Source organism: Juglans regia, chromosome 13 (assembly GCF_001411555.2).
Source record: "Juglans regia cultivar Chandler chromosome 13, Walnut 2.0, whole genome shotgun sequence".
NCBI classification, from domain to species: domain Eukaryota; kingdom Viridiplantae; phylum Streptophyta; class Magnoliopsida; order Fagales; family Juglandaceae; genus Juglans; species Juglans regia.
Genome location: NC_049913.1, coordinates 38,759,962 through 38,784,369, shown reverse-complemented (window position 1 = coordinate 38,784,369; position 24,408 = coordinate 38,759,962). Strand labels below are relative to the sequence as shown.

The window sequence follows — 24,408 nt, the reverse complement described above, 5'->3', positions numbered from 1 at the left end:
ACAAGTTTCCCACAAGTAGCTAGCTAGCTAGCTGAGTTTTCAGGCTCGTTTATTTTCACTGATGAAATGAGATTAAAGTTAAAAATTAAATAAAATATTATTACAATATATTTACTTTATCATACTACTACATGTTATGAGAAACCCCAACACAGTCCAATCTTGACAGTTAGGATAATGTTAGAGCAGCAATGGTGACAGCAACGAAGACAAAAAATGCTGCTATTTTTCGAAAGATGAAGCATTTCCGTCCTACTACACTGCAAAACCCTTTGAATATTCCAAAGTTTGATAATTACGTATCTATGCTATATTTATTCGCCTGTTCCTATTTGTCTTGCAATACGGTCCACTGGCCAATGCCGGGAGATTGTTCATTATCCAATATTCATACGATCAGAGTTTCGACAAAAAATAAATAAATAAAAACTTGTGCTAAAGTTAATTAATAAAAGACAACAAAACAATTAATTAATCAAAGTGAAAACACTGATCTGGGACTCTCTTTCTTGTGCAATTTTCTTCGACCAGCTGCTACCCCTTCCCAATGTCTCATTATCCAAAATCTCTCTATTTCTTCAGGTTTTCGGCCTGGAATCCGGCCAGCTATTAAATCCCACCTGAAGGAATTCGTAAGCGATATTGAAAATCACTTCAAATGGGATCGATATTGAAAATCACTACTGCTAAAATAATACAAATTATGCATGCACATGCTATTATATATAATAATTATAAGAATTTGCTGAATTCTGAAGCCATCCAGGACCATTTATTATATTAAATATATTCGTGAAAATGTATATATATATAATCACAAAAAGTACTGCTACAATCATATAGAAATTTTACGAAAGTAAATCTATAAACTGATTGAGTTTCATATGATATTTTAGATTTATTTTACAATAAAAATATATAGTTTTACAATCTAATATCGTATCATATCAAGTTACGTGAGTTTGTGGATTTATTTTTATGAGATCTTTTTGTAGTTAAAAAATTTCCCTATAATCATATATAACTCAAAAATTAGTTTACATTCCTTAGGTACATGCCTTAAGATCATTAATGGAGGTTGAATAAAAGATGGGCACCGTTCATATATACATTGTGTTCTCAACACGCATTACCATGTTAGCCTCAAAAGAGAATGTTTTTGAAGTTATGAAAGGTTAATGTTAGCTGAGAACAAAAAAAAATATTTAATATTTTTACAATTATATAAGATAAGATATATATTAATTTACCGTTCTAACCTCTTGGGTAGGTGTTTATGTGAGCATTGTTTTCTGAAAAATTAATAACATAACGAAGATTTGAAATTACTAATTACTAAAAAACTTACCTTTCTCCAACAAGTCTATACATTCTATAGAAGAGATCCTCTTCTTGTTCAGTCATGTGTATAACCTCCCATTCAATGCTACTAACCTCTGTCAGACAGAAAAACAGATCAACAAGTACGTAATTAATTAGAGGGTTTAAATTAAAGGTTTCATCCAGGAGGAGAAAATTAAGGATATATAGGAAAAACTAAACCCATAAGTACTGAAAACAAACATTAATTAATTAATTAAATGCTTGTTCCTGGCTGGGTTACTGACCTTCAGACTCAAAAGTACTGGAGATATTAGCTCGTTTCCGGCGACGTCGGTCCATATATGGCTTCTTTTCAGAGAGAGGTACGTACGTACGTGAGAGAGCTGGCCAAGAAATGGAAGAGAAGAATTCTTGAGAGAATGAGAGAAAAGTAGATAGCCTGCAGAAAATTGATTGGGGGAGATATATATATATATATATATATAATATATTAGAAGATGATGATGATATGTCTGGAAATTGAAAGAAGTAAACTATGTTGTTGGAAGTAAAGCCCAACGAACTTTGAAGATATGTGTATGCTCGTTGACTCGTAGGCTTGAGCTGCATGCCCTAGCTAGCTAGCGGCCTGCGTTGCAGATTTGCAGTTAACAGATCACAGTGACAGGACGACACATCGATCGTAAGGTAAATATATAGAGTAGATTATCATAATATCATTTTAATTTTAATCATCATTTCATCGTCTTATTATATAATATTAAATTATTAAAATTTATTAATTATATTTTATTTATAAATTTATTATTTAATATCATATTATATAAAATAATGAAAAAATAATAAGAAAATAAATAATAAATACATTTTTTTTATAGAATAACACTACAGCTACCACTAGGAATCTCGCTACTATATTTTATATTTTTTTTTCTCTCTTTTTACATACATGTTTTTAAAACTTTTAAAAAATTAAAAAAAAAATCACATCATTAAAAAAATACTTCTTTACTCATGAAATAAAAAATAAATAAAAAATAAATCTCAACAGAAGCCAACGGGAAGATTAGTATTGTTCATAAAACAAAGATCGAGGATATTATATAAAGATCATGATATATATGGCTAAAACTTTTTAATTAAAATGCAGTTGTCTGATCGCTATCAACATGATCATCTCATCATATATATATATAAATATATATTAAAAATTTGATATATATAAATTTTAAATATACAAATCTTGCACAATTTTTTTATAAAAAAAATAGATTCCATCATGAATATTTCACAAGACAGCTTAGATCGATCATAGCCATTAATCCTGCCACGGATCTATCATGCCCACCATTCATTCATCAATATATGTATGCATGCTGTTTGCACCAGATCGAAGGATCAGCTTTTATGTGGTGGCTACTTTAATTTCACCATATCAAGTGTTGTCCATAAGTGGAAGACAAGACATTTCAACTTGCTGGAAATTTCCTTGCAGCTACTTTTCATGGAAGACGACAAGTAATAAAAAGCCAGCTTGTTTGATAATGCCACGAAAGTAGCTGGCTAGGAAATTCCCATTAAGTTGTCTGACTCTGAAGCCGATAGCATTCTATATTTAAATGAAAATCTTATCCCAATCCCAAAGCCTGATCATATATATCTGCCTCTTTGAGTCGTGCATGTACAAAAAAGAATTATAATCTCCATAATTAGATACAAACTAAAACTATAAAAGTAGATTTTTCTCATGACGTTGAAGTTTCCATCTTAAGATCAATTTTCTTTTTTGAGTATATCTAACAAATATTTCATGGTTCTGACGATTAGATACGAACTTAGCAAGAAATTTAGTTTTATGTATGCGTTTTAATGAATTAATTAATAATATTACTTCAATTATAATGCATGATGAGTACCCTAATCATAAAATTTCTTATCAGCTTCTTCCATCTTGACATCATGACTTAGGAGGGAGATCATGTATCACTACAAGAAAAATAAGTATTTATAATGAATTATTTGCGACGATAACGATTATTTGCTACAAAAACATATTTTGACAAGAAATAATCATTTTTATTATAAATAACTAATCACAAATAAATAATTTTTTTGTAGTGAGAAGCTAAATTTAATAGGCTAGATGGGAGGGGATATCAGAAAGGATAGAAAGAGACCTGAAAGCCAAGGAAAAAATAGAGAGAGAGAGAGAGAGAGAGAGAAATTTAGGTGAGGACCGTGGGGAGGTTGCATTAGGCCTGCAACCCGACCCACCGAAGCCAGTTTTGGGGCCAACCCGACCCAATCCGCAAATATTTAGGATCGGCACTAAACCGATCCGACCCGCATATTCGCGAGTCGGGTCAAAAATTCAGAACCGACATTTCACCTATTTCCTTTTTCCCTTCTCCCTGTTCTAACCAACGACACCGCACCACCACTAACTTGTCTGTGATGAAGCGAAGAAGCTAAACCAACAATATCTACAACATCAAAAAACGATGGTCAATGATGAAGCTAAGAAGAAACAAAATCTGCAGTATAAAAAATCGTTGGTCAATGATGAATCGAAGAAGCTAGAGCATCAAGAAATACCGGTGGACAGAAGTGGGCTCCTCGTCTGAAATCCATTTCTCGGATGAGAAAAAAGTTCATTACCCAACACTGGAATTCGAAAATCAGCAGTCTCAGGATATATGCTATCCTTCACTGGATGATGTTCGCTCTGCTTTGCCCAGAATGACCATCCCTTCTCCCAAGAATCTGCAGTGCGAGACTTGAAGAACCTCATCATTGAAGAAACTGGGGCTACGCGTTGGTTAATCAAGTAATCTTCACCGTTGTTTACATAAAAGTCCCTAAATCCCTAAATCCGATCCGTCCGTGATATCCGACATGGCCCACCCGACTTTATACGGGTTCATCGGGTATAAATCTCATACGGGTTTAAACATCCCAATACCCGTCGAAACCGATCACCGAAAACATCTCCTTTCTTCTCAAACCACTGCAGCGAAAATCTGATTTGCAACTTGATAACCAAATCCGTTCGTCGTCGCTGTATTTCTCCAAATTTGATCTGCAACTCGAGAACCAAATCTGATCTGCAACTAGTTTAAACCTCTGTTGCTTCTCTAGTGCTCCACCTTGCGTCCAAATCTACACACTCTCACTCGGCGGTACTTCTCCATCTTCTCCATCTACACACTCTTTTGCTTAACTCTTGACTTTTTTTGCCTGATTTGAGTATCAACAGTTCTCTTAAGGTAACCCGCATCCAATCCCCTGATAATATCTAACACCATTTCTTCCAAAAAAAACCCTAGTCTCTCTCTCTCTCTCTCACAGATGGTGGTTTGTTTTGCTCTTCTTCATCATCAACAGAACATGGCCTATGTAAACAACGATGAAGATTACTTGATTAACCAACGCGTAGGCCCCAGTTTCTTCAATGATGATGTTCTTCAAGTCTCGCACTGCAGATTCTTGGGAGAAGGGATGGTCATTCTGGGCGAAGCAGAGCGAACATCATTCAATTAAGGATAGCATATATCCTGGGACTGCTATTTTGAATTCCAGTGTTGGGTAATGAACTTTTTTCTCATCCGAGAAATGGATTTCAGACGAGGAGCCCACTTCTATCCACCGGTATTTCTTGACGCTCTAGCTTCTTCGATTCATCATTGACAAACGATTTTTTATACTGCAGATTTTGTTTCTTCTTAGCTTCATCATTGACCATCATTTTTTGACGTTGTAGATATTAGGGGTGATAAACGGTCTGGTCGGACCGAACGGACCGACCGAACCGACCATTTCGGTTCGGACCGGACCAGACCAGACCGAGACTTAGACCGGTCTTGTCCAGTCCATATTTTAGAGGACCGAAAACATTCGGTCCGATCCACGGTCCACGGTTTTTTCGGACCAGACTGGTCCGAATGAAAAATAAAAAAATATACATATTTTTTATATATAATAATTGTACAATTAACAATATAAATTTTTAAATATATTATTAATACTTGTTAATATTCTATAAATTAACAATATTTTATATATATCTTCATCTAACCTATCACTATTAACAATATAAAATTTTAAATATGCTATTAACACTTGTTAATATTCTATGAATTAATAAATATATAATATCAATTAGTTAATTATATAGTAATTATATAAATTAACAATATAATTTTCATCTAATTTATTATCATTGACCATATAAAATATTTTTTTATTGAGTTTGTTACATAATCCACATTAATAAGTCACTTAATTTAATTTAGTATTTTAAATAAATTTTTTTATTAATTATTTAAAAAAAAATGCCAGACGGACTGGCCGGACCGATAGCTATCGGTCCGGTCCGGTCCCTTTGGGTGTTCGGTCCGGTCCGGTCCGGAAAAATAATGGACCGAAAATTTTCGGTCCATCGCCGAACCGGACCGTTTGCAGCCCTAGTAGATATTGTTGGTCTGGCTTCTTCGCTTCATCACAAACAAGTTAGTAGTGGTGCGGTGTCGTTGGTTAGAACAAGGAGAAAGGAAAAAGGAAAGAGGTGAAATGTTGATTCTGAATTTTTGACCCGACCCGCAAACATGCGGGTCGAATCGGTTTAGTGCCGATCCTAAATATTTGCAGATTGGATCGGGTCGGGCTCCAAAATTGGCTTCGGTGGGTCGGGTTGCTGGCCTACTTTTATGCACAGCCCTATGCCTGGGTGTTACACTTAACATTCAAATGAGCCGAGTCTCACCACTCAGGCCGAGACCTGCTTGCTGCTGATTCTCTCACTGTGGTTTTTTGGTACCACCGTCGAACTCTAGCAAAAAATAGAACCAAATTTGGTGGTTCAATTAGCACCATCGCTTTATATTTTATTTCTTATTTTTTCTACATGGGATAAACTCAGAGTATGATTGATAATCGAATGGGTTGATGCATGCATGCAAACCTATAGGCTATATATATATATAACAATTCCACTTACTTGAGGCGAAGAGAAAAATAAATAAATTCATTGAATGGCTAGATAGAGAGTTGAATCGAATTAGTCTTATTTCCTTGCAATAAAAAAGAAAGCCACAAATTGAAGCCCATGATACAGAAATTTATTTGAGCGATAAGCAACATCTTCAGGTATTAATTAATGCTTTCCAGATCAAACTCTGGATAGTTTGTGCCTCTTTTATTTTTGGTATTTTTTGAGGCATATATTATACGAGCGGTGCCTGACCGCTAGGTCAAAATCATTTTTTTTTTAATTTTTTTATTTATATTTTTTTATTTTAAAATATGTTTTAAAATATATAAAAAAATATCAATATATTAATAATTATTATTTAACTATTAATAAAAAAATTAAATAAAAAATTAAAATATATGAAGTCTCAAAATAAAACTGAAAGGATAAGTTAAATGGACAAAATATCATTTTTCATATTATATATAAAAAAATGATCTGTACAAATTTTAAATAGACAAGTTTCATACAAGTCTTGTAAAAAAGTAGACTCTATATTAAAAATGTGTAAAAAAATTATTATTTATTAGTGTGACTCATTATTTTATAAAATATTTATATAAAATTTGTCTATTTAAAACTTGTATTTAACATTACTATTGTATATATCCTATCGCACACCTAACCCACGTACAATCAGGCACATGATCGATATGATCTATCCACTAAAAAAGCAAGCAATATTGCGTTGTTCATAATGCTACCTAGACGCTCGAATAATTTTGTTGCGCAGATGAGCATCTTTTGATTTTGAGAAACAAATCGCCATATTGCATATCATCATCTCCTCTGGAATATGAATTGAATACCTTCTTTTTCTCGAGTTTCGAGCTTCAAACACTAACCACGAGTCATGTCGCCTTCTTCCTCCACCCTTCTTATTCCCCTCTTAAAACCAACAGATATCTCAGAATCGACATAAGCCCTGGTAGCTAATTCTTCAAAAAAAAAAAAAGTTGCCATTTTTTCAATTGGAAATTCCCTATGTCTTCACTCTGAAGAGAAGTTGTAGGATGAGCTTCATTGGCATGCTTGTTTCAGTAAGAAACCAAGAAGCTAAGCATAGTCTTAATAATATTACCAGCCAAAGAAGGTGGAATTAAAGGCCATCTTCGCCCACAAGGGCATCTTTGTTCTATATCTAAATAAATTTAGACCCCTTTTGCCAGAAGATTTGAATTGCAGGGAATAATATGAAAACGACAATTCATCAAAAAGATGAGGGCAGATCAGGCTTGAGATTGCCCTGTTGTTTTAGTGTTGATTGGAACCAATCATCAAATGAATAGAATTTTCTGATATTCATATAACCATTTTGAAGGTTATGGTAATTGTTCAACAATTCTTTTGAGTTTCAAGGTTCTTGTGAAGTGCATGGGCGCACATGTATATTATACCAAGTGCAGGGTTCAAGCATGCATATTAAGGTGATTCTATTCTTGACATTACAAACAAAATGCATTTGGTTTGTTTCTTTACCTGGGAACATATTCTTTATGCTATCATTCGCTTGTAAACACCGAGAATATTGCTTCTATTAAGTATCAATCACCTTCTAGGCAACAGAAATTCCATACACTTGGCACAATTGTTAAAACCTGCGCAATCTGAGCAGTACATGATGAATTGTCCAAATCAACAAGTGGGAATTGACTCCACCAACCAAAAAGTTCACCAGGTTCATGAACAGACCCTCTTTTTAACTGTTCAAATTAGTAAGGCATGAAGATCACCATCCAACTACAAAGTTAGTCATAATATTGACGATTTGATGAAGGAAAATAAATACATTTGCAAAATTATATTAACCACAGCCAGAAGTAGAGTCACATTACAGAAGAACATTCGAGTACTTGAAACCATGACACAATTAAGCATCAGAACCCTACTGTTGGATTTGAGGAGATGGGATTTTAAAACTGTCAAAGCAAAATAAATGGAGGACAGCCAAAAGTTTCTTCATTAACAGAAGCAGAAAGGACTTCCCATACCAAATATTCCCTATAATTTATTACCAAATAACACCTTAATATTACTGTCAACAGAATAGTGGAAATCTGATGACATCTGCCGGTTACTAGAGAACAAAAACATTTAGCAATTCCCTTGTTGTTGTTGTCTCTGTGAGTGTGTGTGTGTAACAACAACAAGAGTCTACGTGGAGCATTTGTTATTACAGAAACTAAAACAAAAGCTCCTCATTAGAACAAGTTGTTTACATTCTCTTTTATCTGTCTCTCCATTATATATATCCCCTCAAGAGCGTTAAACAGTCGACCAAGTAGTCTTAAGTATATTTTTTAGAGAACCTTGCTGTTGGGACAATTTATTCATCTCAAGACCCTCTTTCCAGGCCAAATATGGAAGACAGGTTGCGCTTGGCAGTCGGGATCATGGGTATTTTCCTCTCTGTTTATCTTCTCAACTCCCAAGCATTATTGATGGCCAAATATCACTAAAAGTTCACCTAATATTTATATTGGCACGATGCTTATTGCAGGCAATGCTGCTTCCTTGTTACTCTATGCAGCTCCCATGTAATGTCAACATGCTAATATATTGCATCACTGACTTCATCTTATTCAATTCCAGTGAGCAATACTTGATAGATTAAATCATTTGACGAACTTAATTAACTTTTTATTATTGTTTTACTATATTTTCAGATTAACTTTTTCAAGAGTCGTAAGGAAGAAAAGCACAGAGGAGTTTTCTTGTGCTCCTTATATCATTGCACTATTAAACTGTCTCCTTTATACTTGGTATGGATTGCCAGTTGTAAGCTACAGGTGGGAAAACTTTCCTGTTGTTTCCATCAATGGACTAGGGATTCTTCTCGAGTTCTCCTTTGTAGTCATATACTTTTGGTTCGCTTCAGCTAGAGGAAAGGCAAGTCTCACATTTCACGTGTGATAGCTAAGTTTTGTATGTATACTTGATATGCTACAGTTACCACACAAACATGAGAAAAATAATTCTAGTTCCCATGCACTGAATGTATGCATGAACAGAACACACTATTTAATTCATGCATCATGCATTCTCTTTTTTTCTTGGAAAGCTGCAGAGATTTCCATGTTGCTTAAAATACTGCACACGCATGCATATATTTAAGTGAGCATCATATTGAAGTATGAATATCATGTGGGTGCAGATGAAGGTAGCTGTGACAGTGACACCCGTTATATTAGTCTCCTGCACCACCTTGATTGTCTCATCTTTTGCTTTCCATGATCACCGTCACCGAAAGCTGTTTGTTGGGAGTGTGGGTCTAGTGGCCTCTGTAGCAATGTATGGTTCTCCACTGGTGGTTGTGGTGAGTCATTGCTTCTCATAATTTATTAATTTTCAAGAAAATGTTCTCTGGAGAAACTTGAGAACATGGAGATTTTTTTTCGTTTAACATCCATGCAAGATGTCACATATATGCATGCCACTTCATTCTAAGTTCATATCTTCTGTTAAATTTTTGTTCTTGGGCACAACAATCTACTGTCACTGTCAGTGTCACTGAATCTTGTTATTGCAGAAGCAAGTCATACTTACAAAGAGCGTGGAATTCATGCCATTCTACCTATCTTTTTTCTCTTTCCTTGCTAGTTCACTTTGGATGGCTTATGGACTACTGGGCCATGATCTATTTCTTGCGGTCTGTATTATCATTGAGCACTAGTTCTATTTTTTAACAATTAGTAATTCTACGTACAATTATAAAGTGTGTAAATATCACGTAATCGTTGTGAAAAATAATAGAATCTACTATTAAAAAATTAATTTTTTTTATGTGAGTCTCATATTCTTATTCACTTTTTTCAAAACGATTACGCGGCGGTTAATCAATTCATAGTTGCATCTTTTCTCTTTAAAAATATATATCCTGTTAAAATATCAGACGCTTAGATTTTCTGACCTGCATTTCTAAACTTCGGCAGGCCCCGAATCTGGTTGGTTGTCCTTTAAGTATTCTTCAGCTCATGCTCTACTGCAAGTACCGGAAACGAGGAATTGTGGAAGAACCAAACAAATGGGATTTGGAAAAGAATGATGAGAAATCCAAACATTTGCAGCTTGCAACTAATGAAAGTACGTACTAATGTAAAAGATTGAAGAAATCAATTTAGATCATATTAGGTCCCATTCTACTGTTGTCACAAACGATGGGTGTCCAAAAATCTTAAATCCAAAACCATTGATGCATCAATGCATGTATCTATAGTTCATGCTTACGTACCAAAAGTGCATTTGCATATGTATTTTGTCTTTTAAGCAATGGTTTGTGCTATTCCAAGAGGTTTGTTTGTGACAGTAAAGGCAGCTAAAGCTGTAAAAAGCAATCTTTGTTGTAATGCAATTCTTATGAGATATGAATTAAGCATGCTAATTGAGCAATGCATCTGATAAGAGGCATCACTACCTCTAGTACCTCCTGAAAAAAGAAAACAATATGGCAAAATTTTATGTGTGCTCCTGCATATGCATCTACTCGGTAACCTAAGCTCAACTCCAATTTATTGCCTAGCATGCATCACTGTCTATACAAAGACCACCCTTTGTCAACAAAGTGACCATAATGCATCAATTTAATGATTCATCAGGACATTTATATGTGCTCTTTAAAGATAACTTCCTTTTTCTTTCCAAACTAAGAGTCCTTCTGGACTTCCACCATTCCCCGATGGAATGGAGAAGAGTGGCAAGGAGCCCTTTTCCCCTGTTTGGGGGAGGGCTTAGATTTAAAAGAATCAACAGATAAAAACAAACACATATCTTCATTTTCAATATTTCAAAGAATGTATGCTAAATAGCAGTGCCAATTGAATAAACAAACTTCGAAGAAAGGGCTGCACTTATCTTCTAGGAGGACAAACAGATTTTTGTTTGCCAAAAGTACAACCAACAGCTAGTTTTTCATTGTCATTAGCATCATTATTATGTATGAGAAGAATAAAAAGAAATGCTTTCTGGCTTCACATAGAACAAAATTATGAGAAAGAATATATCCTTGTAACCCATTTAGCATCAACCGATGTCAATCAGTTGTAATAATCCAATATGCCTGATGATTGATTCACAGCCATTCAATTGAAATTGCAAACATATCAAAGAGGGTCAATTTGAAATATTCTGGTTGTCACAATGGTGTATGGGCCAGCGTTCAAGAACCTATTACATGAGCTGAACCCATTCATGAACAATTGAAAGCATCAGTTCTAACACAATCATAAACGGTCGACCAAGGGAAAAAGAACATGGTCAAATTTGCAAACTCAAACCAGGACCCTTTTAAACCAATTAAAGATTATGCCTACCCAAGTCATAAATGTGGAGATTTGCTACTGGGGCTTAACGCTAAAACCCAATATCTTGAGCAAATTATCCCAGATGTGCATCTGCCAAGATTATAGAACCAAAGAGATAATAAACATATACATATGAAGGAAAATATACCTTAACCAATAGTTTCAGATCAATAATTTCTCAGAATGCCAGTTGATTTGTTAGCAATCCTAAATTTATAATCAAGTCATGAGCCTAAAGGGATGGAGAAAAATTTAACAAAGAAAAAGACCACACAACTGAAATGGACTTTTCTATGATAGTACGTTGCTTTAAAGTAAACAGCCTCCACTATTGGTGTAGAAACAAAATAAAATCAAATTGCTCGACTGATTTACATTCAATATCAGATGCTCAAAATTAAAGTTTCATAAATATCATTACAATGAGGATATGCTCTATCTTCTACAGAGAAGAAAACATAAACTGTTGTTGATCAGCTCAATCCAACTACAGTCAGGAGCCTTTTTTACCCTGAAGCCTCAATCTATTCCTCACATTCCTCTTCTCCCCCCATTTCTCCAATATATAATAGATGCCAGACAAGCAGATATTGGCTTAGGATAAAAACTGAACATCTTCTCAGCCACTCGATCTCCCACTCACATTCATGTCCATCCAGAGCCAACAGGAACTAAGAAAAGCTCCCCAGTCAATCCCATCTGGTTCAATAGGCCGGCATCTCTTATATAAACTCCTCAGCTTATAATAGATGGCCAGAATGACAAAGAAGTTCTACCATACATGTGTAGATCTCTAACTTTGGGGTTATAATATTTTTGCACTAAGCAAAAAATTCTCATCCCTTAATCGACTAGACCAGTTCAACCACAGACACAATCCCCACAAAGGTAACTCCATTACGAACAAGTACTCTTTGCTTTAAACGTATCCTCCAAGATCAGTAAGACTGCTATGGAACTAATTCCATTATGTGCATCGGGGATGCTACTAATTAAATGATTTTTTGGGCATCAGGGCATGCTCCCTCATTTGAAATGGGCATGCATGCGGATCCAAGGAATGTACAGGCATTAATTAATAGAGCAGAGAATGTCAATCTAGTGCGTTAAATTGATAATATGTGCATTGTCACAATCAATTCAATCTAGTTATGTCATAGTTGAAGCTGGAACATTACTTTGTTAGCATATCTATACAAATGAATTAGATGTGAGCAGTTTATATCCGGCCAAAAAATCATTAAACATGTCGATCATGTTAGAAAAATGATCACTTGCCCGAAACAAAAGCTAGCACTAACTCTTTCTTTCTGTTCCTGAAATGAAAACTACCAAAAAACTTTTGGAGATCGTGTTTTCAATGGACCTTAAAAGATATCGGTACACGTTTCCACTATGCGTTATGGGCACAGTTGTGATCATTGCTTGCTGCATATACAGTAATCGTCGAATCGACTCGGTGAGATTGAAAATAAATTAATTAATATGCCCTTTATAGAGAAAATAAATAGTTTTTTTTTAATGCCATGCTATCTATTTTTTTTATTTTTTTAAAATTTACAATTAATCCCATTTGAGTAAATAGAAAATTCCAAATCAATTAGAGCCTAATTGATGCAGTTTCCTTAAGTTCAGTCTTGGACGGCCACGCGTCCTAGTTCTGCGTTCAAACTCTTCGTAAACAAACTCCATGCATGAGGCCACGTATCCTAACCCAACCACTATTCTCTCCCTCTCTCTCTCTCTCTCTCCATCTCAAAATTCAGATCATCCATGTGATGTGCTCCTCTGACTGTCAAAGCCAAGAACAAGGAAGATCAACGAGAACAACTTTATATAGATTGACAGTGCAAGTCTAGAATTAATTCTGCCTCAAAATCTTTGTTATTTTTCTTCTTATCCAAAAACTACATATATATAATATATATATACACACATATACACATGGTGAAGCTAGCATCTGCACGAGAAAGCCGAATGTACGGGCCCCGGCTGGCCCGAAACCGATCGGAGTATGTAAACGCGGGGCTATACCTGTTTGCCACCATTGTCCTTCTTGGCGGGTTTGCCGCGCAGTTCTCAAGTGAGCCCAAGTCTGGTCTTGTCCTTTTGCTCATAGCTTTAGCGCTTATGATAATGGTTAATGTGCATGATCTTTTGGCGCATCTTGCTGGGTTCGATTACCGCTTGCAGTTGATGGGGTTCGATCCCCAGCTTGCGTTCGTGGAGTTTGCGGTCCCAGTGGTTCAGGCGCTGGGATCTGTTCTCTTCTTCTTGGGGATTCTTTTTCTTTTCATTCAGGTACGTACACATGCGTGGTGTTTAATGTATAAATCGAATTTTTTTTCCCTTGGCTATGGTGAGATTATGAAGTTGAAAATGAAATCATCCATGTATATGTTGATTTTCATATACATGGATTTGATCTTCATTTGTTATTGTACTCCTGGCTTAAGTTTATGGATTTGAAACTTTGAAAGGTTGACTAGGAATGGGATTTGATTTTCTCTAGCTTTGGCTATCTAGACAAATGTCGACAATATAGGAGCGGTTCGTTTCGGCAAGTCTTTTTTTTTTTTTTTATGAACTTTTTGTAACCACAAATTGCAGGAAGAGAAAGGATATGGCTACCTGAAGTTGGAAAAGCATGGTCTGAACATGCTCATTGCTGGCCCTGTCTTATGGGTGCTTGGATCGATCCACAACTCATGCCAAATCTATGAGAGAGCTGGTGGGCATGTCCAAATGTTGCAGCACACTGTCCACATCCCATTTTTGATGGGGAGTGTGCTCTTCTTGGTGGGTGCAATTCTCAACTTCCGTGAGCAAGCTGGATTAGCCCATCATGGACTAGATCTACTAGTAAGTTGCGCGCCCCTAATCCAATCTTTAGTTTTTTGCTAAGTACTAAGTATATACGTACGTATGTGAACTGCTTCAATCCAAACTGTCCACGACCCATTAAATTGAGTTTTGCTACTTACAAACATGGTGTTCAACCAACCATTACAGTAATAGATCAAAAGTTAAAACAAAAATAACTTTTCATCATCATTGTGAGACCATTTAAACAGAGTGTTGGGTGTGTGAAAAACAGACTTGGTTAGATTTTTTCCTTTAAATATTGTCCCCATAATCACACGACCCGTACATTAGTTTTACCAGTGCAGAGAAATTTTTAAAATAGTTCGAAGTGTCTCTATGTTTGCAGGGTAGGACTTGGATTTGGCTAGGCATTTTTGGGAGTCTTCTGTTCTTTCTTGGGGGATTAGCAAATGTAGTTAAGGTGTTCAAGATGCAGCAGCTTGATGGAGTAAGGCTGGAGAAACTGCGGGGAGGCGCACAAGAACGGCTGATGCGATTAAGAGAAGGTCAGGTCCCCCTCATACTAGAAGAGCAGCGGAGAAGGCTACAACCCGAGGAACCAAAAGTGCCATCCGGGCCGACAACTTCATTTAAGGATGCCCTCGTTAGCAGTAGTTAAAATCATGTTGTCTTCTGTAAGAACCAGCTTATATAGCTCCTTGGTTCTTTATTTTGATTCATCTTACATTTGCAAATTTCCTTGACTTGATCAGCCCTATTAATGTTAAGTATTGACGTTAGAATACTTTCATTTTATTTTAGTACCAATTAACGAAATAAACTGGATGTCTTGTTTGTTTTCCATTTGTCTTTCTCTAAGCTTTGTTTGGTGATTTGTCTCATACCGCATGTATATTCAAAAGGCTAGCTGGAGGTTTTGGAAATACTCTGCAAAGTATAAATGATAAAATAAAGAGAAGTGAGTTTATATAATTTGTCAAATTTATTTTATAATAAAAATAATTTTATAATTGATAAACAACATCAAAACACATTAATGTATTTCTTATTGAGAAATGAAGTCGCACTCGATTCATGTCTATTTTTCTCTCTCACAGTCTGTTGGAAAGAGGCTTGGAATCTCGAGAGTATCTCTCACAATAGATGATCTATTCTTTAAAGAATAAATATAGATAGAAATCACTATTAAAAATATTTATTTTATACATATGATGTGGCATCATCTAGATCATATATTTTTCTAAGTTAATGTTGGGAACAATTAATTAGAAGCAGTCACGCAATGAATATAAAGTGTACACTGTTATAGTGGCTTATTTCTAGTCTTACTCATCTTTTTTTTTTTTTATCTCTTCCATGTACCATTTCAACTACATAAACTTTAAAAATATTGCATGTAAAGTTTTCCAATTGAAAACGATTTATATCAAAACAAATGACGCTTACCAAATGCCAGATTATATTGGGCTCAATGGCACCCATCGACATATATATATTTTGGGTGTTAAAAAAGAAAGAAGAAGAAATACTTGAAATTATATCGGCTCAGATCAAATGTTTTATTGAAAATTAAATAAAATATTATTATAATATAAATTTTAATAATATTTTTATTTAAAATTAAAAAAGATTATTTATTATATTTTATATAAAAATTTAAAAAAATTATAATAATTATTAAAATAAAATAAGATGAGATAAACCAGCCATCAGAATCGACATGCTATCATGGGGATATATGACTTGGAAAGCCTATAAAAGCCCATCAAAAGGGGACGACGTGGCAAGTAAATCCTGGACCGTGCAGGGCTTCTATCAAAATTTATCGGCAAAAGCCAAAAACCCACGATCACGATAATAATTATTAATATATATATATATATATATTTATTAAAAGAGATAAAAATCGCCCTTCACTCGAGCTCTCATCAACCTTCGTTTTCCCCCTCTCTGAAACCCTACAAAAACATCTCTCAGCATACCACGAAAATCGAAGCTCTACCTCCCCAACTAGCTTCCCCTAATTCTTCAGGTACTTCAATCTTCCCCTTCTTTTACCGCCTTATACGTTTGTGTGCGTGTGTATGCCGAATCCTCTCATTTTTCGCTCCTCTATTTGATTCTAGAATTTTCCCTGATCTCTATGTGCGTCTGTGTACACGTATACATACATGTGATTTCCACAAACATTTCCCTGGAAAATCAAGCGGCCTTGGAGAAATTAGGGAAAAATTTTAGCTTTAACCTCATTTTTATCTAGATTTGAATTTGGTAGGGGTGTGTAAATAAATAAGTTAATCATAAAATTGATACTTTAAATTGATCATTTTTTTTTATAGAATTCTTTAGATGAGACTTGTGTCTTGATGGTTTATTTTGTCTTGTTTTGTTTATTTTTGTAAATTTGGCGGATTGATTTTTTTCCTCACAATAGGTTTTTCCGTTTTGGTCTTTAAATTATTGGGTAGAAAAAGCTCGTTTTTAAGGATATAAATGTGCGTTTGAATGTCTTTCTATTTTTTGGTTAGTTTTCTGCATAATATATCATTGTCGCTGCTATGTTTGTTTGCGGTGGCTCTGTTTGGGTTATTTGCTTCGACCTTGAAACATTTATCTTTTTTCCTTAGAAAAAAATGAGCTTTATAAAGGGTTTTTTTTCTACATTCTGGAAAATTGATTTGAGGAGTTTGCTGACCATGAATGGTCCAGTTTTGAACATTCTGTGAAGTTTTTTCCACGCTGCTTGTCTGAATTCTTGTTTAAACTGAAAGAGAAAAGTTCCAATAAAATGTTTATAATTCTAAAAACGCATTATTGCTACAAGTTACGTTGGTTTGGAGGAGAAGCAGTGTGCATGCGGCTGTAATACATGAGATACATGCATGCCAGGAAAGTGAAATCATACTAATGTTTTTTTATTATATAAGAATAATGAAATCATACTGATGTTGTGGCCGGACTGGAGAAAGACATTAAGGCTCTGATGGCAAGTTTTTGGCTATTAAGTATATGCTTCTGTGGCTGGGAACCTGACAATGAAATGGGTTTGTTTGTAGCGGTGATAAGGGGAGCACATTTTTGTTGTCTTCTATAATAGGGTGGGGTTATTGCTCAAATGGCTTCTGTATCCAGTCAACCGCAGTTTCGTTACACCCAACCTCCATCCAAGGTGCTTCATTTGCGAAACTTACCATGGGAGTGCACAGAGGAGGAGCTGATTGAACTTGGAAAGCCATTTGGTAAAGTTGTGAACACAAAGTGCAATGTTGGAGCAAATCGAAATCAGGCTTTTATTGAATTTGTGAGTGTGTTTATATCTTAGCTCTTATTAATCTTTTTTCCTTCTTTTTATTTAATGCGACTCAATGTTTGTTTTCTATGTATTGGTTTCTTCAGGCTGATTTAAATCAAGCTATTGCTATGATATCATATTACGCTTCGTCCTCAGAGCCAGCTCAAGTGCGTGGCAAAACTGTCTACCTACAGTACTCAAATAGGCAAGAAATCGTGAACAACAAAACTACTGCCGATGTTGCTGGGAACGTACTGTTGGTAACAATAGAGGGTGAGGACGCACGCCTTGTCAGCATTGATGTTTTACATTTGGTAAGTAACTTGCATGCTTTACCTTACAGTTGAAGAGGTAAACTGCTACCCTAAGGATGTGTCAACTGATATTGTAATAGGTTGTGGTTTGACATGTTTTGGAAAGCTTTTCTTTGACATATATGTAAATGGATCAGCAGGCCCATGTCAAGGCAATATCTTCGATGGCAGCTTAGTGCATCGTGAGAAAGAGCGCATGTGTGTTTGTCTCCTTTCTCCTTTCCTTAACACTGCCTCTTCTTCCCTACTCTTCCTCCTCAACTTCCTATACCTACCATTCTTATAGTTTAGGCCTTTATCATTTCTTCTCTCTTGTGCATCCCTCTTCCTCTTTTTTCTGCATGCACTGTGTCGCCATTTTTGCATGTAGCATAGCTACATCCAGAATGTGGAATTCGTGTTATTCAATTATTTAATCTATGTGATTATATCCCTATCATAGTTGCCATTGTTCCTGATAATTGAGGTGTGTGCAACAAAGTGCATGAAAACTTTTTGATGATCTTTATTCTCTTCCGAGGAAATAAAATTTCATGGGAAAAGATTATCGTTCTGCCCTCCTTATTGTGTAGCTAGTGATTTTCTGTGGATTATGTGAGTGGCTATAACCTTGGACACTTAGTTTGTAACTGAAGAAGTTATTAATTTTACAAAAACCCGGATGCAATTGACATGCCCAGCAGCAGCATACTGTTGGCATTTTTCATGTCGAATACTAAAGGATACAGATATTATTGGTTGGGCATCTTTTGTTTCCTTTATCCTTCTACCCCTCACATGCACTGTATTTAACTGAAGTTTAAACTTGCAGATTTCTCTTTTAGCATTTCTTTTGCAAGAATGTGGATGCTCAGTCTTATGTATTTCAATTGTTTTTTTTTGTCCTAGCAATCCTTTGTTGTAATTTTATATACATGAAATGCTGGCTTCTACTTTTAGTGGCATGTGTAATGTATAAATTCTGCCAGTGGTCTTTGTTTGCTAATGTCTAGGAATCTTGAATTTATATGTGCTTTTAGCTTTCCATTTTCTGCAATTAACTTGGGAAGGAATTACAGATAGCTTTTGGCTCTTGAGTTCCTAGGATTTTTGTTTTGTGCATCTCTCTGAAAGATATTTAGTAATGCAGGTTTTTTCAGCTTTTGGATTTGTGCATAAGATTACTACCTTCGAGAAGACAGCTGGATTTCAGGTCTCTCTCTCTTTATCCCTGTCACTTGATCCTTCCAGCTGTTGAATACAAGCTCATTTTGAATATAATTTTTCAGGCCCTGGTACAATTTTCAGATACAGAAACTGCCTCTTCTGCAAAGAATGCCCTAGATGGAAGAAGCATTCCTAGGTGACAACTGTATTATATGTTTGACATTGTATTTAGTCCAACTTCTATGGACCATATGGCTGTTATGTGGTGCACATGCATTGAGATTTATCCCCATTGGACGTTAGAGTACAAGTGATCTATCAGACTTTGGATGGACAGTGGACTTTTAAACTCCTCTTGCCCTTTTTTTTTTTTTTTTTTTGTCTTTTATAATTGTACATATAAAGAATACTGGCATGCTGTGTTGTGCCAACAGGACCTTGATCCTAGCACATTCATGTGTTCCACAGACAGAGCTATGCACTTTATACCCATTTTCTGTTATCAACTGTTCCTGCATTGTGATTTACTGACATTTTTTTGTCCTTGGCTTCAGGTATCTTCTTCCAGAGCACGTGGGACCATGTACCCTTAGGATCACATATTCTGCGCACACGGACTTGAGTGTGAAATTCCAGAGCCACCGAAGCAGGTATTCCTGAGCATTGAGTATCCGGTTTTTGTATTTCTAATTGTTTTGAGCATAAGATGTATCTTTCCACTTTTGGATGTAGACAAGTAATGAATGCACTTCTTGCTGGTTACCCCTTTTTCATCCTTCAGTTTTTGGTGCAGCCCCTTTTATCACTATTTTCCTTGCTTTATTATGACTATATTTTCTGTTGATTCAGGGACTACACTAATCCTTACCTTCCTGTTGCTCCGTCAGCAATAGATGGAAATGGCCAGGTATAGCTTTGGGAATGGACATTCAATGGAATTATGTAGACTTCTAGAAGGCTGTGTTTAGACAATTCAACTGAAATTTTTTGTTGTGGGTATAAAGGTGTTAGACTATTGACTTTTCGCATAAGGGGCCTTCAAATGGTGGATGGCCTCACACATACAATCATATTCAATGCAATGAAATTGTTTCAATAGCCTAGTTTGCTACTGCCAAACATTGTCAAGCATGTCACACTTAGGCCTCGTTTGTTTTCGGAGATGAGATGAGATGAGATGAGATTAAAGTTAAAAAGTTGAATAAAATATTGTTAAGAGTATATTTTTTAATATTATTTTTGTTTTGGGATTTGAAAAAGTTGAATTGTTTGTTTTATTTTGTATTGGAAGTTGGAAAAGTTGTAATGATTAGATGAGATGAGATGTTTTCTCAAAACAAACGAGGCCTTAGTCTGCAAGTTTTGTCTCTGAGAGATGCTTAAATGTTCTGTGTTTTGCATGGTGTGATTTAATGGTATTATTTCTCGTCATTGCAGTTAACTGTGGGTTTGGATGGGAAAAAGCTAGAACCAGAGAGTAATGTTCTACTTGCATCTATTGAAAACATGCAGTATGCCGTCACCTTGGATGTTTTACACATGGTACTTATTATATACATCACAATTGTTAAATTTCTCAGTTGACTCTGCCATTTTCATACTTCTCTTTCAATTAAGTATTGTCATACTCTGTTTTTGGAGTGAGTCATACTCAATTCTGATATTTCACATGTTTGCTTTCATGGATAGGTGTTCTCTGCTTTTGGGCCTGTCCAAAAGATTGCCATGTTTGATAAGAATGGGGGTGTACAGGCTTTGATCCAATATCCTGGTAAGCTTTAAACCTGATTGTTTATTTTTGGTCAAAATTTTTTACTTACATAGTGAGGGAGAGAGAAAAGCGAAATATGAAGAAATGCACTCTATTGGCCAAGTGCTAGGCTGCTAACCTAAGCTCTTACATAATTGTCCAAAGTGAATGTGAAAAATTTATTTTCTGTAGCCGGGTTGCTTAAAAATCAATTGCTAATCATTTAATCAAGTGGTGACATGTGTGCGCGCTTTGCCCTAATGTATTGAGTCCGTTCATTTGTATTGAAGAGCATTTCCAGTCGGCAACCAGTTATGCTCTTGCAAAAATGCCTAACTTATGTAAGCAAACCAACTTAAAAAAATGACGGAAAGTTTGCTTGAGGAAGTGGGATATCCCATTTGTCCACCCAACACATAGGCCTTAGAGTTGATTAGTTTAAGAGTGACATGTGTGCGCGCTTTGCCCTAATGTATTGAGTCCGTTCATTTGTATTGAAGAGCATTTCCAGTCGGCAACCAGTTATGCTCTTACAAAAATGCCTAACTTATGTAAGCAAACCAACTTAAAAAAATGACGGAAAGTTTGCTTGAGGAAGTGGGATATCCCATTTGTCCCTCCAACACATAGGCCTTAGAGTTGATTAGTTTAAGATACATTTGGTGTTAGACATGCTTGCACTAATTTGCTGTTACTGTAGCAGCAGTCTTCTTGTGTTATCATTACTTTTGTATTGGCTTTGCCTACATTTCTAGTGAGGGAATGTTGCGGCCTTTGTTATATAATACAAGGATGTATAATCAGTGCCATGGTTGCAGATGTTCAGACTGCTGTTGTTGCCAAGGAAGCCTTGGAAGGACACTGCATCTATGATGGAGGATTTTGCAAGCTTCACATCTCATATTCACGCCATACCGATCTCAGCATTAAGGTAATCAAACTATATTCTTTCAGAATAACTTTGTCATATGTTTTACGGTAGTCATTTACAGTAATTAGAATGAAATATAATCCTCGGTAAGGAGAAAGCAGGGAAACTTGTTTTATGAGTACTTATACTTATTAGCTGCCTCTGTTGATTACTGTCTTTTGTTGTATCCTTTTACTTGGTTTTTTACAAAACCTGCATCCTTGTTTCTGGCTTCAATGTGGGGATGTGATTTAGGAAACAGAATTGAGCTCCATAGATGTTTTATTTTTCATTTTATTCCATTTCATCCTGTTGGTTTTGAACCAATCTTACAAAGTTTGTGCTTCAAAGAAATGTTTTCATATTTGATTTTTAGTTGCCATTGTTGGCTTCGATTGATCTGAAATGTAGACTATTATTCTAACCTTCTCCATCTCTTACCTCAGTTAGTATTCTCTTATATATAACCTTTAAGGCAGCTTTTGGTACAACAGAAATGTAGTTCTGGGAAACTCGACTGTGAAACTTCCATTGGTTGCTCTTTTTTTCCTTTGGGTACCCATATCTGCTGTTTGAGGGAAAAGAATCTGTGACTTCTAGCAGTCGACGGAGTTGCCCATGGATTGAAAATGCTTTCAACACCCCTAGTACTTTACTTTCATTTTCTATTTTGTTGATTATGGCATACTCGTAACCATTATGCATGTTTTGAGCATTGGTGGTGGTGGTAAAAAGGCAGGATTGGATAGGGTTTGAGGTGTTTGCTTTACCAAGCTGGGAGGGGGGAGGGAGAAGAATGTTATGAGCAATCATGGAATGCTTCTTTTGAGACGTTTCACTGATTTAAACTTGCAGCAAGTGACACTGTAGCTTGGTGTGTTGATTTCAGGTCAACAATGATCGGAGCCGAGACTATACAATTCCCAACAACCCCGTGGTGAACTCCCAACCCTCAATTCTGGGGCAACAGCCGGTTTCGGGAATGGGTCCTACTGTTCAATACAATGGGGCCCCATTTACTACAACGCCAGAGCAGCCTGCGATGCCTCAGCCTTCAGCTGGGTGGGGTCCTGGTGTACCACCAATGCATCAGTCCATGCCGATGCAGATGCATAATAATCCTTACATGCCACCTGGGACAATGCTGCCTCAAGTTGCCCCGGGAATGATGCAGTCATCGATCCACAGTGGCATGCCACAGTCATCAATGTTGCCCCCTTATGGATCTGGTCAGATGCGGTAGAAGGGTCTGTCGTAATCGCTTCATCTTTTGCTTTTTTTGTTTTCTTTTCTTGCCCTCAAAATACACTCAAAAAATCGTTTATTTTCTTTGTTATATCCCAACGTTTAAGCCACTCTTGGTTCGTATGTCATCATTCACAATTATGTGTTGGACTGCTGCTATATGTGCTCTGCAGTGCACCCAATAGTCTCGCATTCCAAATGTGGTGGTTAGGAATGAGGGTTGAAAGATTTGATTTCTCTAATCCCTAGTGATCGGAAGGAATGAGGGTTCAAAGATTTGATATCACTATCCCCGATGATCGTATGAATCATGTGTGCGCCACATCATGTTGTGTGTTCCTCTCTGGTTCACCATTTTGACTTGTCCAATGAATAAGAAAACTTGTGCAGAAAATGACCGAATTCCATTTGGGGGGCAGGCCAACTACGGACGGTTTTAGCCGTGGTTGCTGAAGAAGAATGATAAGAAGCCCAAAAAAAGAACAAAAAAATCATTTAGGAACCAAACATGCGATATAACGGATACGGGTAACAATTAAGGTGTAGTTTATTTTCACAAAATTTTTTATCTCATCTTATCTAATTATTATAATTTTTTTAAATTTTTATACAAAATAAAATAAGTAATTTAATTTTTTTAAATTTTATAGTAAAAATAATATTAAAAATATGTTTTTTAATAATTTTTTATTTTTTATTTTAACTTATTTTATTTTATTCCAAGGGTTGGATTGCGTTAAAGTAAGAATCCACTTGTGGGAAAGTTGAGTCTGACCATATCAAGTTGATAGTTGAAAATCTCCAACTTTGCTTCCTTTGCATTCTCGAATTAGATTGATAGGGTGGATAAAATCAATTTCATAGCAAGAAGGCACGCTACCATGCTCTCCAAAAGTGGTGGGAAAGCTTTTATCTACACTTTTATCCAATAATATTATCATTATCACGCATGATCACCGCAGCAACATCATTGACAATACAACCGGTTAATCGCCATCTTAGTTTTGGGAGAACATCACAATTGGAACTTCTAATCATGATAAAATTTAAGAACTTCTCATTCATTATCCTTCAATTCCATAAATATAAAGGGTTGTAACGTCCCTTTACTTAAGTTTATGATACTTGTACATATAGTTATTTTTTATTTATTGACATCAGGTGTGAATTAACATCTCGACTAATTCAGAAGTGTACAGACTCTTAAGAATTTTCTTAAAATGCATTTTAGATAATTCAAAAAGATAATCCTCAATTCGATAGAATGAGAGGA

The 24,408-nt window shown here is 35.7% G+C and overlaps 4 protein-coding genes across 7 annotated transcripts; 3 read left to right on the top strand and 1 right to left on the bottom strand.

Annotated features, from left to right (window-relative positions):
* Positions 1–139: 139 nt before the first annotated feature.
* LOC108985066 (transcription factor TRY-like) lies at positions 140–1,985 on the bottom strand. Of its 2 annotated transcripts, none has more exons than XM_018957220.2 (4): positions 1,887–1,985; positions 1,608–1,762; positions 1,349–1,436; positions 140–620 (listed from the first exon to the last, which is right to left on the bottom strand). In XM_018957220.2, the coding sequence occupies exons 2-4, from the start codon at positions 1,660–1,662 to the stop codon at positions 476–478; spliced, it is 288 nt and encodes a 95-aa protein (XP_018812765.1). In that variant the 5' UTR covers positions 1,663–1,762; positions 1,887–1,985; the 3' UTR covers positions 140–475. The 2 variants fall into 2 exon arrangements, with proteins under 2 accessions (XP_018812765.1, XP_018812764.1); XM_018957219.2 differs by having other exon boundaries at positions 1,608–1,706.
* A 6,606-nt stretch (positions 1,986–8,591) lies between these two features.
* LOC108985064 (bidirectional sugar transporter SWEET3) lies at positions 8,592–10,733 on the top strand. 2 transcript variants are annotated; one of them, XM_018957216.2, is made up of 6 exons: positions 8,610–8,749; positions 8,853–8,889; positions 9,019–9,241; positions 9,507–9,668; positions 9,882–10,001; positions 10,285–10,733. In XM_018957216.2, exons 1-6 carry the CDS (start codon positions 8,713–8,715, stop codon positions 10,444–10,446), a joined length of 741 nt encoding a protein of 246 aa, XP_018812761.1. In that variant the 5' UTR covers positions 8,610–8,712; the 3' UTR covers positions 10,447–10,733. The 2 variants fall into 2 exon arrangements, with proteins under 2 accessions (XP_018812763.1, XP_018812761.1); XM_018957218.2 differs by lacking the exon at positions 9,882–10,001 and having other exon boundaries at positions 8,592–8,749.
* Positions 10,734–13,358: 2,625 nt separating this feature from the next.
* On the top strand, positions 13,359–15,358 carry LOC108985068. Its single transcript, XM_018957223.2, has 3 exons — positions 13,359–13,953; positions 14,263–14,514; positions 14,864–15,358. The coding sequence occupies exons 1-3, from the start codon at positions 13,597–13,599 to the stop codon at positions 15,134–15,136; spliced, it is 882 nt and encodes a 293-aa protein (XP_018812768.1). The 5' UTR covers positions 13,359–13,596; the 3' UTR covers positions 15,137–15,358.
* A 1,012-nt stretch (positions 15,359–16,370) lies between these two features.
* LOC108985067 (polypyrimidine tract-binding protein homolog 2-like) lies at positions 16,371–23,319 on the top strand. Of its 2 annotated transcripts, none has more exons than XM_018957221.2 (11): positions 16,371–16,510; positions 17,535–17,779; positions 17,875–18,084; positions 19,214–19,276; positions 19,353–19,426; positions 19,785–19,880; positions 20,080–20,137; positions 20,668–20,772; positions 20,920–21,001; positions 21,799–21,911; positions 22,780–23,319. In XM_018957221.2, exons 2-11 carry the CDS (start codon positions 17,594–17,596, stop codon positions 23,131–23,133), a joined length of 1,341 nt encoding a protein of 446 aa, XP_018812766.1. In that variant the 5' UTR covers positions 16,371–16,510; positions 17,535–17,593; the 3' UTR covers positions 23,134–23,319. The 2 variants fall into 2 exon arrangements, with proteins under 2 accessions (XP_018812766.1, XP_018812767.1); XM_018957222.2 differs by having other exon boundaries at positions 16,379–16,510; positions 17,576–17,779.
* The last annotated feature ends 1,089 nt before the right edge of the window (positions 23,320–24,408 follow it).

Bases quoted from the DNA above. Each gene is read 5' to 3' on its own strand.
- LOC108985066 (XM_018957219.2), bottom strand. From the start codon at position 1,932: ATGCAGCTCAAGCCTACGAGTCAACGAGCATACACATATCTTCAAA. The intron at 1,437-1,607 runs GTCAGTAACCCA...TCTGTCTGACAG, and splicing joins CAGTACTTTTGAGTCTGAAG to AGGTTAGTAGCATTGAATGG. The intron at 621-1,348 runs GTAAGTTTTTTA...GAATTCCTTCAG, and splicing joins TATAGACTTGTTGGAGAAAG to GTGGGATTTAATAGCTGGCC.
- LOC108985064 (XM_018957216.2), top strand. From the start codon at position 8,713: ATGGAAGACAGGTTGCGCTTGGCAGTCGGGATCATGG. The intron at 9,242-9,506 runs GCAAGTCTCACA...ATGTGGGTGCAG, and splicing joins TCGCTTCAGCTAGAGGAAAG to ATGAAGGTAGCTGTGACAGT. The intron at 10,002-10,284 runs GTCTGTATTATC...AAACTTCGGCAG, and splicing joins GCCATGATCTATTTCTTGCG to GCCCCGAATCTGGTTGGTTG.
- LOC108985068 (XM_018957223.2), top strand. From the start codon at position 13,597: ATGGTGAAGCTAGCATCTGCACGAGAAAGCCGAATGTACGGGCCCCGG. The intron at 13,954-14,262 runs GTACGTACACAT...CACAAATTGCAG, and splicing joins TTCTTTTTCTTTTCATTCAG to GAAGAGAAAGGATATGGCTA. The intron at 14,515-14,863 runs GTAAGTTGCGCG...CTATGTTTGCAG, and splicing joins ATCATGGACTAGATCTACTA to GGTAGGACTTGGATTTGGCT.
- LOC108985067 (XM_018957221.2), top strand. From the start codon at position 17,594: ATGGCTTCTGTATCCAGTCAACCGCAGTTTCGTTACACCCAACCTCCA. The intron at 18,085-19,213 runs GTAAGTAACTTG...TTAGTAATGCAG, and splicing joins GCATTGATGTTTTACATTTG to GTTTTTTCAGCTTTTGGATT. The intron at 21,002-21,798 runs GTAAGCTTTAAA...CCATGGTTGCAG, and splicing joins GGCTTTGATCCAATATCCTG to ATGTTCAGACTGCTGTTGTT.